Source organism: Apaloderma vittatum, unplaced genomic scaffold (assembly GCF_000703405.1).
Source record: "Apaloderma vittatum isolate BGI_N311 unplaced genomic scaffold, ASM70340v1 scaffold6243, whole genome shotgun sequence".
In the NCBI taxonomy this organism is placed as follows: Eukaryota; Metazoa; Chordata; class Aves; order Trogoniformes; family Trogonidae; genus Apaloderma; species Apaloderma vittatum.
The window spans coordinates 1-12,771 of NW_009706292.1; the positions used below are offsets into that span (position 1 = coordinate 1).

The window sequence follows — 12,771 nt, forward strand, 5'->3', positions numbered from 1 at the left end:
TCCGCACTCTGCGGAGGGGGGAGCGTGCGCACGGCCCGCCGGGAGCGACCCCAAAATGGGAACCGGTAGCGACACCCTTGGCTACAGGAACCAGCCGCCGCATCCCGCTTGTTTTCTGTGTTTTTTCTTGTTCCTTGGCGTGATAAAGAAAAAAAGGAAAAAACGGGAGAGCAGGAGGGTGCAGGACAGAGTATTTTTTAAGCAGGCCGCAGCAAGGGCCTGGCCAGACGAGGTCCTGCCTCACCGTGCCCCCCCAGGCCTTCCTCCGAGTCAAGCTCGTATAGTCTACTACAAGTCCAGTATTTAAACATACTGTAAAGTATGTTAAGTATTAGCCTTGGTTATCCCTCCCTCCTTCCCTCTCTACTGAAATTTCTAAGTGTCAAATTGACCAAAAAAAAAGAAAAAAAAAAAATTGGTTCAGCATTCACCATGAGTTGTGCTCCATACTGCAAACCTCATTTTAATAAAATCCTATTTCAAAATAAACATAGCAAAGCAAACACTATTTCTTAACTATCCTCCTTAGAGTTTGGCCCAAAAGACGGCTTAATTAACATAAAGACCTTAGAGAAAAAAACGTCTTTATTATTAACCAGGTTTTTTTTTTGCACTGGATTATGTGCCTGTTGGCCCAGACTGCTAAATAACATCTACACAATGTTTCTTTCATGTTTCAAGAATTGGAAATAACTGTACAAGGTTAAAGTACAAAAGTACACAAGACAGTGGACACGAAATATCCATGTATGAGTTTATCCCATCTGCTGCTTGGTTTGAAAAGTAGAACTTTAACTAAAAAATACTGTCCTTCTATAGTTCTGTCAAGTTTAATGGAAGTGGGTATAACCTGATTACAACACTAACACCAGTATCACTGAGCTGATATTTACAAAAAAAAAAAATAATTGTATTTTTTAATAAATTAAAGTCAATGCAACACCCATGCAAGCTAGAATGCTAGCTTTTTGGTGAACAAGGACCCAACATTTGAACAAGAACCTTCCATAGTCCCAAACTTTAAAACTTTTATTTTCCCTCCTCAGACTGCATCCATTCCTCGCATTGAAGATGTAAAGCCCAATCCCATTCCTCTTTGCGTGTGAGTCTGTGATCTTGCCATTTCGTACTGTGCATCTAGATTTCTGAAAACCTCTTCCTGTTGTTTCAGTGTTTTGTAACTCTCTTCATCAACAGAACTGCAGCCAGCTTCATCCTCACTCTAGAAACCAGGCGGAAGAAAACAAACATTAGCTGTGCAGAAGTGGTGTTTTCATATACTACAGATGGCCTCAACAAGTTTGCTTTGTTGACTTCAAAAGCTAGTAAGAATCCAAGCATTTGGGTTTATTGCTGAAACACTCTAGTGTAGCTTTCCTTTCACGGTCAAGAAACATGTGGAGGCCTTCCTCCAGTTCCTTGGAATTTCTAACTAATTCAAGTAAATGTCTTCAAATAACACTGAAGACAAAATAGTGCTGTTTATCACATTATGAATATTGGTTACAGCTACTAGTGTTGTTACAGATCGTAAGTTGTTTTGTTAGCCAGAATATAAAGTCCAATTCTAGAATTTTAATTCACATTTAGATGCTGCTTGTGAACTCTAAATGAGAAATACTTAAAATTCTTAACTACATCAGGTAGTATCAGATTAACATTTCCACTGCTTAAGATACATTTTTAAATAAAGAAATTACTATCCTATTATTAATAATAACTCAATTACACATTCAGAACTCTTTACCTTAATGCCCATGAGTTTTCGGAATTTGACATTTTGGTCCTTGTTTCCAAAATTTAATTTTTCCCATATTTCTGCAGACTGTGATTTATCCTGCACAAGTTTTTTGTTTTTTTTTTAAAAAAAAAAAAAGACATATCATGTTTTAATGTAAGTTTCTCTTAATATCACCAGAGCAGCAAGCAAAGAAGCAGTATGATAAACGAGCCCTTTGTGTAGCGCTAGTGCACGGGGAAGTCTGCTTAACCATAGGGTTCAAAACAGAGGTATATTCTTTACTTTGGGAGACTGCACTCATTTCTGTAATGTTTGTAAACCTTGCTGGAATGCACGCTTGAAGTGAATTACGGAAAAGCAGATTTCCTTATTAGAATTTATCGATATAGAGCACAGTTCAGGAAGAACTGCTTAGACAGCATATTCAGGTTTCTTCCTCCTTCCCTTTAGCTTCCTATCACTATCACATGAACCAGTTTCAGCTTTTCACATCTTACGAAACAGTGAAAAGCCAAGTGAGCTTGTTACATAACTGACATGACAACTGATTTAACACAACAAACATACTTCCATACTAGCACAGGGTCAAAACCAAAAATATTTATATTTAAGTTTTCCCATTCTATTAGTAGGCGAAATCAGTATTCAAATCCAGAACTTTCTGAAAAAGTAATTGCCATGGGAGCCTTAGTTTGGTGCGTGGCCTACACTTCACTAACTGCAAGATCATTTATTCAACACAGCATTGAAGTCTGAAGGCTTATTTTTATTTATATTTTTCTAAGTGTTAGTAATGCACTACTGAAAAGTTACTAGCAAGGTCTGCAGGCTTGTTTTGAGAGTGTGGTATTAGACAGGATGTAACAGTCAATAAAAAACCCTCTAGGGTCACAGAAAGGAGTGGTCAGTTATAGTTTCTATAGCCTAGCCATCACTTCTCAAAAAAGAGATCATCTGCATTTGGTCTTTAATTGCAAACTGACAAAAGCAACGTAAGATCAAATTATATCTCTTAAGTTTTATGACATTACAGGTCTTCCTAAGACTTGTGTCACAACTCATTTGTCACTGAAGGCCTCTCTTAGTCCCTTCACTCCTGAAGTTTTGCCTCGAGCTGCTGCTAACAGGTATGGCAAGTAATTTTGCTGGAAATGACATTCCTAAGAATCCTTAAACTGTCTGAGTGCCAGATGTTTCAAAAAAGTTTCATGAAAGTAAGAAAAGGACAACATTACCCCTTCCTTTTTGCCTTGCCAAAGCATCTTCCGCTTTTTCTCTTGCTCAGCAAATTTCATTGGATTCACTGCCGCTGGGTTGTAATAGCTGGGTACAGCGATTCCAGTCTCTGCTAGTGCTTTTGCTTGAAGTGCTGCCATTTGAGCTGCCATTGCTATCTGAGGAGTGACTTGTGTTCCCGATGCCAGAAGAGCAGCAACATTAATAACGGAGCCTCCAGTGGCTGCAGCCGCTTAACAAGAAAAGTAACTCGCTATCAGAGAGTAAGTTCAGACGTTTGGGGGAAAAATACCCACAACAGCAAAACCAAACATACAAAATCCCACCCAAAAAACCCCAACCTCAACAAATACAACCCGCCCCCCCAAACTACAAAAGCAAAACCCCCAAACACTTCCATTCATCATAGATCAGTTTAATATGTCCAAATAACAAATGCTGGATAAAATATATGGTATTTATAAATTAAGGAACACGTCTCCAATAGTTTTAGTAAACCAGAACTAAAAGTGAAACTAATGTACCTCATGTTTTTAAATAGCCCTGAACTAGTAACAGCTTTCAAACTTGGGCTTAATGATGTATTACAGAAGAATCCAATGCCTGTTTTGTTACGTACTCAGTAAGAGTACAAGAAATCCTGACTGGTTATGTTGGTGGTTTACATTTGGGTTGTGATTCATATATATGGACCAAGTTAACAGCTACCCAAAGAAAGACAACCTGCACCTCTTGGACAGGACTGCAATACTTGACGCATAAACCTAACACTGCCTTTCCTGCACACTACTGCTTAGCAATTAGTATACATGAACTACCTGCTGCCATTTCCTGTTGCTTCTGTTTTTCAACCATTTCTTTCTCTCTCTGTTCTTGCAGCTTCTTCGCTCTTTCCAGTCTAGAAGCAAGTACAGGAGAATAAAAATATTTAGACATGCAAAAGTCAATAGTGGCAGCTTATTTAAGTCACATTTCACTAAAATTGTAACCATTGCTGACCTTCTGGCTAATGCTTCCTGCGCATCCATAGCTGTGTTTCGTCCCCGAAAAGGTGGCGGGCTCGGACTCCTGCTGTGACTCCTGCTAGCTTTTCAATTCTTTGCTTGCGCTCTCTGTAAACACATTGAATCGAGTAGCTAAAGCAATGAGAGTAGATACATACCTTAACATTTCAACAAGTATTTGATCACAACTCTGAAAAATTGCTTAATGATTATTCTGGAGAGCTCTCAAGAAGAGCTTTCAGAGAGATTATAGTAGAACAGTGTGCAGTCACATCTGCCTTGTAACAAGACTGAGATAAAACTGAAGATTCCCAACTGCAAGATATAACAGAATGCGTAATCTGGGTATTTGTTTACCCTCTTATACTTAAGTGTTGAGAACAATTAGATCGATCTGCTCTAGAAATTTTCATTCTAAAACCTGCCAAGAAAACACATCGGGTAGCTTTCAGTCAATTGCAAGAAAACTAAAATGGATCAAGTTACAAGAATACTTTAAAACCAGAGAAGACCTCACAGCACTGTAATTATGTTAAAAATGAGCATTTTCAAGAGCCTGGAATTCACAAATGAAGTAGTATTCAGGGAAATTACTATTTCTCCCCCCTCTAGATATTCTTCACTAAACGTGCTTTGGACAACTGTTTGAGGCACGCTCAAGGACAATGGCAGAGCTGGTTTAAATACATGGGATGTCTTGGGTTTGGCTCTTGACAGTAGTGTGCAGAGAACAATAAAGCATGCAGTATCTGCAGCCTGACAGTCTGAAAAGAAATATTTTTAAGCAAAATACCAAACTATCCACTTCTTCTTTAGCAACCTCCCCATCTCCTCCCAAGTAGAAGTCATTCTTATGGTGTATGCGTCTAGCCCCACCTAGCAATAGTTGCTCAAAATACACATTTGGTGTACTATTAGCAGTATTTTCCCTTGCCAGGATCATTAATAACTACATTACAAGACATAAGGGTTTATCCCTGATTAAGCCTCTGGCATCAACATTTTAAATAAAGAAGTCACAGATCCTGGAAGTGCCCAACAAAGCTTAAGTTACAGGAGGTATCACTCAAATTTTTCCCAGATTTGCCATAAACAGTTAGGTGAGGTGCACAAAGATGTTTCTGCAATTTTATAGTTAAATGTTATTATCAATCATGTGAGATACTAGCTAACTTGACACAACAGCTAACTTGACAACAGCCACTTTAAATGGCATTTGGATATTCTGTTTCTTCTGTTTGCAACTCGGGCAGCATCTACAAACACCACGAAAAGTAGACTGAAGTTACAAAAAGAGATCCTTGTTTACAAGACAAATCTGGTAGAATACAAAGGAGGCGAGACTTATCTTTTCATAGAAGATGACAAGATGCAGATTCAGGCACTGGGAAGTGACAGATCTGCATTCCTGAGATAAGGTGTAATGCATGTTTCAAAGATACCTTCATTTTCCCCGTGCTGACTATTGTAGTTTGGTCTTGTCTTTGGTCTGATGCTTTATTGCACTGGTAAACATCAAGGAAATAAATATTTGAGCTTTTGTATTTAAGTATTTCCATTTGAAACAAGCAGATGGTGTCATGTTTTCCACCTAGCATTTCATCAGAGCAATGCCGTGAAAGAACTGCCAAGAGGGTCTACATGCTCCAGAACAAAAAGATCTGAAGACAGAGCTTGAGATTATGCAAAAAAACATCAAGAGAAGGTCAAGCTCTACGACTTACAAATGCTTCTGTCACAGCCTGTGAACTGTAACACAACAAATACTGCATTTCATGAATGACAGAATTCATTTCACAGTTGGGTTTTAACAGAGTAGGTTTCCAGTTTGTCAGGCTTGTGAAGTTTTCCTTGAGGCCCGCCCCATAATTCTTTCCAAAGGCTTCACCTGAGCCCAAAACTTGATGTAGTGTTCTAGATTTTGCTAAAAGACATCACTCACTCATTTTTCTTCCCCATGATTTGCAAGACAAAAACAGGACTTAAGGAAATGGATTCTTAAGAGTATGTCTGTCACTGTCACAAGGTACATTCCCAGTCAAAGAAATTTCTAAGCTCCCTTACTTTATCTACCCACATTTGCTGTTCTGTTTTGGGTAATCTGAATTCCACTGCACAAGAAAAAGACTATTATGGGATGTGAAGTTTTCATGGAGCCATTAAACACAAAATGTTCACAGCAACTTTTAAAAACAGTAAGCGCACATCATCCATAAAAACTGGAAATAATGGGGAACTGAAGCCTCACACATCATGCTGAAGGTGGCTTAAAAACCACTAAGTGCAAGTAACATGTCTACCAATTGAAGACCCAACTCTACTCACCCCAGCTCAAAGTTCAGTAGAAAGTACAGCCAAAATAAAATGTGACACAAACCACATAATTCAACTAGTTCTTCAGAAAGAAGTCTTCTTAACAGTTTCGCAAGGGATGTTGTAGCATTACACGTGTGCTATATTCTCAAGTTGCCAATGACCCGCTATGATGTTGAATAGTCTTTGCCAACTTTTACACCCTTTAAACACGCAAAACACTACTAAATTAACTGGAACACTGGCAACACTTTTTTGGGAGCTCTCAAGGGACATCTATTTGCACTCAAACTACTTGTTTTGCTTTAAACAAGTAGGAGGTAAAACACAACTGTAGTAGTCATTATATCACAATTCAGCTTACTCATTCAGAAAATCCGACAGGGCATCAAGGACACACAGTGACACATACAAATAGAACCCTACACCAAAATACTGAATAATTCATCAGTATTGGAAAACACATTAACTTCCATACAGTGATAAAAACCTTAACTCTAGCATACTGCAGGCATGGATCTCAACTCTGTCAAACAGGTCCAAAATAGGCCAGAATGTGTCTAGCTAGCACTTCGATCTGTGCTTCTAGAATACAGGTTTAAGGAAGAAAGAGAAACACCCAAGACAGGGAGAAAAATTAGCATGATACATGTTCTCATGCTGAACTTGACAAAAGGCTTTGGTAATCACCCACACAGAATAGACCATGTGACTCAAAATTAACACTATACCAACTGTGCCAGTTCGCAGACAAGACACATTTTAAATGAACTTTGTGAAGCTGATCAGGATTAGCTTCTGATGAGTGTATCTACTCTGACAACCAGTGATTCCCTTTTACGATATATACATAAACAAACAGAAACAACTACAACAGTATTTTTAAAGTAGTGCTTTGTCAACCACACTATTCTTCTATCAAACACAAGAAACAGTTAGCTCTAGCTTATTCTTCCAGTTTTTCCATCTAAATATTATTTAAATATCCTCTTTAAAATAGCAAATTCAGTTGTGGTAAAAAGAAAACAAAATTAGCCTGAACTGTGGTAATCATTACTACTGAAAATATTAAGTTATCTATCTTCCTTCTACTTCTATCAGTCAAAAGTTAAAATGGTAGTCTCATAAGATACCTACAGATAACTAGTTCAGCATTTCTAATTGCTAACGAGAAATCACACTATTAAAAGCCAAGAATCTGAGACATTTAAGCAGTCTAGGACAAATGTTTTCATTAGATGTATGCAAACTACCAAGACCTTAACCACTGTTACCAATACAGCTGAGAAAACAACAAACACATTTAGTTACACTAAAGACATTAATTGGCCACCCCACTACTCTTCTATACATGAACTCGCCACCAAACATTCAACCAAACACCAAAACTAAGCATATGGAGAAGTTAACACTTACCTGCTTCTACTCCTAGTTCTGCTTTTACTTCTACTTCTATGTCTGTGTCTAGATCTTGATCTAGAACGAGATCTTATACGTCGTTTTCTCTCTCTGCTGCGAGATCGGGATTTTTTCCTATCACGACTTCTACTATGATGACGTCTGAAACACATGTCCCAAATTTTTACATATATTCTCATGTTTAAAGTCAGCTTCTACTTAAGGACTTACATACAGGTTTGTCACCACAGGGCAAAATGCATCAGGCAGGGTGGGGAGACTGCAAACTACACACAGAAGAGTTCATGCCTGGAACAGTTTAAGTTGTAGAACTAGGAGATGAAATGGGAAAGGAACCAAACATGACTACCAGCCACAACAGACAAGTGAGTTAGGTAGAGCTTATGTAAACAATCATACTCATCAATATAGCTATTTTTAGCTGTTCATTACATTGCGTGTCTCCAAACAAACGCATGGCCAAACTAATCTGCTGCAGCAATCTTAAATTCAAGGCAACAAAACTCTCCCTCTCCCCACCTTTGGGAAGAGATGCCCAAATTTCACCTTATGAGTCACACACAGTCCCTCAGCGTATCATTAGCTGAAGCCTGCTCCTTGTTATCGTGTTTGCTACAGATCCCTCAGGTATGAGCAGAGTCAGCCGAAAAGTCCTGCCGGCAGCAAGCTCTCTGTCCCAAGCGATTCCACCACGAGAGTGTGCTAGGTAGCCCACCATACAGGGAGGCTTAGCCAGCACTGCCTCTGGGTAAGCTCTTGATTTAGGAGGTAAAAAGCCATGACATTGCTAAGGTGTATTTTCTTTCCCCTAACTGGCAACAGGGAACATTTAATACTCTGTATAGTAAAATATAAACAAGACAGATAACCTAAAATTCTTGAGGATACTTTACTCAGAACCAATATGGAAAAAAAAAAAACACAAAAAACAAGCAGCAGCAAATACCCCACCAACAAGAACTGAAATATGCCATATAAATTGATGCTTTAGAGTTAAATTAGGTCAGTAACAGAATTGAGCTGTACTTCAGAAAGTCTACACAAATTCCAAACATCGCTTTTGCAAACGCACTTTAAGTAACAACCATGTAAACCAACTTACCTTTCACGAGATCTGGATCTTGAATGACTCCTGCCTCTTGATGATTTTCTCTCTTTGCGTTTATGTCTATCCTCACCATTTTCAGATGAATTTAGGCTATCTCTTCCCTTCTCAGAAGAATGTTCTTTGTCATTGTGGTCTTCAGATTTGTGCTTCTTGGAGGACTTCTCTTTGGATTCATGTCTTCTTGCCTGTTTTAAGAAGAAGTTGGTTCTTTCAGGAAAATAGTGCAACAAAGAGAGTTAGTATGGGTATCAGAAGATAAAAAATGATAAGCTGTGATGCAACATTAGTAACCTTAGGAGTGTGACTCAGTCACCAGTGATGGCTACTTGACCTAATGCCACCAATTACTCGAAGTTGCATATGCACACTACAATTTTTCCCCCTTTTCCCTCCTCCCCGCTGTCTAAAGGATTTCTAAAGAATCCATCAAGGTATCTTTACAGCGTTTCTATATAAGAGTTCATAGCTACTGTCTCCATTCCAAATACCTAAGTACTCATCTTTAAGTATCTGACAATTTATGAATATGCATATATAAACACACACTCACATTTGTAGTCAATATTTAATATTTGCCTAAGCCTATCATGTAGAAAGTTACCAAGATCCATACGCAGTTGCAGATGTAGGCTTTTTTGCTTTTACAACTAAATCAATCTTCTACCCATCTTTAAATAATTTAGAGCAAAACTCTTTTCAGTAACTTCTAACAATTTTTAAAAAGCAAAGTAATAGGTTACTTGGTTAATATCTCATTTTTAGTATTTAAAAAACTAACACACATCACTTTGATACCTCCCACAGTAATTTCAAATTAAAGATATGCTGCTCCACTATACCGCAATTTCTTCCTGCAGTGCCACTTAAAAAAAGATTCCTTTTTATAGCCGCAATGCCAAAAATACTTTGCAAGGTCAGGCCTGATTTTTGCCAGTTTTCCTTAGAGACTAAGTCATGCCTAGCCATGATGAAGTCATGACATCAACACCTTAATATATCCAGTTTATTTGAAATTCTTTCTAGCACAAAAGCAGAGAACACTTAAGTCTTATATTTAAATGTTTTGTTTCAAGTCACAAATCATGATACATTTTTGACTAAAATGCAATTTCTCAGGTTTTTTTTCCTCTTTCAGCTATAATCATAAGTCTTTCTCAAAAGAAAGAAATCTGAAGATCCTATAAGTAGCTTACATTCACTTATCCAAGCCTTTCTAACTCACAAATGTATCCATTTCTAAATATATTTGATTATATTTCTTCAAGTCTATAATGCTATGTTATTTTTCCTGCCTTTACAGTATTTTATTCTTAACTCCCACAATCATCAGTTGTTACATAAAAAACACATCTAAAATTTGAGATGTTACCTGTACATTATTTTTAAGTTATATATTTACAGAAGTAGTACCTCTGATATACATATTTAAAAGCATTATTGATATTCAGTATTTAGTCTACAGACAATGAGCTTAATCTTGCAAATGAATGAAAACAGTAGATCTACTGTGGGACATTACTCTTCATCTGTTCACTCTGAAACTTAAAAACTGCTAAATAAACTGTGTAAGATTATATCCAACAGCATGGCAAAACACTGAACATGATTTTAAGCAATGACTTTTTTTTTTTAAACATTAAAAACATTTTATTTTTTTGAAAATCAAGTCTTCCAGTCACACACTTAGTAACACACCACCATTAACCACCATTATATTCCATAACGGATTTAAGATATTTTTAAGGGAAATATGAGTTTGAATGACTAATAGTTACCTTATCATGAAGTAGGCTTATAATTTTGCTATCTGAGTCTGCAGCGTCTTCAGTTCAGTCTCTTCGCGCATTAGCACGCTGAGTATGATTTATTATAGAAATGTTATCATGTGAGCTAAACAATATATTCAATTTCACAAAAACTCTCCTAGATTATTTTTCTTTTTTTCCTTTTTTTTTTTTCCTATTTTAAACAGAGCTTCCATTGGAGTGGGAGAAGAAGTTCCTGACCTGTGTTAAAAATTAAAAAAATCCCTCATCTGACCCAGCCTGCTATTGCCCCACATGACTAAAGCTTCTTTGCAACTATACCAATGGTCCTGGTTTGCTCATTTCGTCTTGTCTCTGGCACATAAGCCAGTTATTTTCAAGGTATTACTGATGCTGTCTCTTCTAACTCCCCTATATATATAGACACACATACTTATTTACTTAAAAAGACAGACAAGCCCTCTGAAATTCTTGCTGCTACTGTCATGGTTCCAGCTGACTTAGCTTGTTTGTCAAGCTATGACAGTCTTTACAATTACAGGATGCAATAAACAGAACTCAGTCAGGTGGGGAATTATTTTTAATGTACTTAAGTAGGTGGGTATGTATCACTCAAAGTCCTGAACATTGGCCAGGAATAAAGCCACCCAAGGCTTTTGGTTAATGGAAGCTCTGTGAAAGTCAGGAACATCATTCTACTTCTCCACATGAATTCTGTCTTTTGGTTGTTTCCACAAAAAAAAAAAAAAGTTACTAGTTTCTGAAAGTATTTTTCTATAAAGCTATTACCTTGTCAACATGATGGCTGCAATCATGCTTCACTACGAAAGGATCTCCATATCCATTTTTAAGCTTAAAGTTTCCAATTTCTTGTACTTACCATAAAGTCATTTATATAGGTACATACATATGTGCATTACTACAAGATATTTTTTAAGATGTACTGTACAATTACCTAAACGCTACAAAGTGTTAATTACCTCTTTGCTTCTGCTCCGGCTTCTGTGTTTTCTTCCTTCAGTATCTGTGGAAGAAAACATGTATTGTTATTTACCAAGTTAGAGAGGAGATCACCTGGCTATAATCTTTCAGGTTTCTTCCAGTTCCACCCCCCGAAGTCAAGAATAGATTTAGAAAACAAACAGCACTATGTGAGTATCTACTGCAGAAAGCAAACTCTAGCGATTATTCCCAGTTCTTTGTTTGCATTTATTTAAGCTCTGACAGTGAAAACCTAGCCCACGTCATACTCCAGTCAGGTAGCCTCATTTTTGTTACAATCACACAGAAGTATCCCAGTCTACACAAATCTAATTAAAATTAAGACAGAGGAGTATAGTTTTCTCTTTGGTGTTGTCCCCCATTCTCCCTTCATCCCTTGAATATTGAAGAGATCTTTCTCCTTAACACTTCTATTGCTAAAATTTAAAAAGGTTTCAATATAACACATTTAAAGATACAAAACCAAGATCAGTAACCTCATTTTTTCCCCAACTCTAACAAGTTACTAGAGCTAAGTCTTTTTTTTCCAGAACAGCTTTCAAGAGATTTCAGTTCTACGAGCATATACCAAAACATCACATAAGCAAAGCTGCTTAGTAAAGACCGTACCTGACTTCCGTCTTCTTTCCCTTGACCGTGAGCGTGATCTTGAATAATGATGCTTTGATGTTCTGGGAGAACTAGAGGCATCTGATTGTTCTTTTTTCTTCTCTCTTTCTGGAGAGGACTTTTCTGGGGCTACTCCATCTCGTTCTGTATCACTACCCTACACAGAAGACAGAAAGTTGAAAATCAAAAAAGTTAAGACTGAAAACCAAGAAAAATCTATTTACTTAGTCCTTCCTTTGAAGACACACTTAGAATTATTTTTTGTAAAGACAGTCTCACAAGTAGCTATCCTATTATTAGGCAATAGCTTGACAGCCTTGCAGTGAACTGTGTAACCGCACACCTGATTTTTCAAGACTTAACAGAACTAATATGTAGTCACATTTTGCTTTCCCACTGGATTAGACTGCACTTTCTCCATGCACTTTTGAGAATAGTGGTAAGACTAAACACTGATCCACAGTATTCTCTAAATGGTTTTGTTTGTAGGTCAATTACTTTCTAATATTTACATGACCAAAATTACTTAAAGCACTCAAACAGTATCTCCATGCAAAAACGTGTACTTGTATG

The 12,771-nt window shown here is 37.3% G+C and overlaps 1 protein-coding gene across 1 annotated transcript; it reads right to left on the reverse strand.

Annotated features, from left to right (window-relative positions):
• Positions 1–567: 567 nt before the first annotated feature.
• On the reverse strand, positions 568–12,355 carry LOC104269983 (arginine/serine-rich coiled-coil protein 2-like; the record flags this gene model as incomplete). The annotated part of the gene is given in 10 exon segments (XM_009865721.1): positions 568–1,222; positions 1,748–1,837; positions 2,977–3,209; positions 3,796–3,875; positions 3,977–4,058; positions 4,061–4,089; positions 7,711–7,854; positions 8,816–9,006; positions 11,568–11,611; positions 12,199–12,355. Coding segments are annotated over 10 exon segments (1,230 nt in total), but the record flags the coding sequence as incomplete, so codon positions are not given.
• Positions 12,356–12,771: the final 416 nt, after the last annotated feature.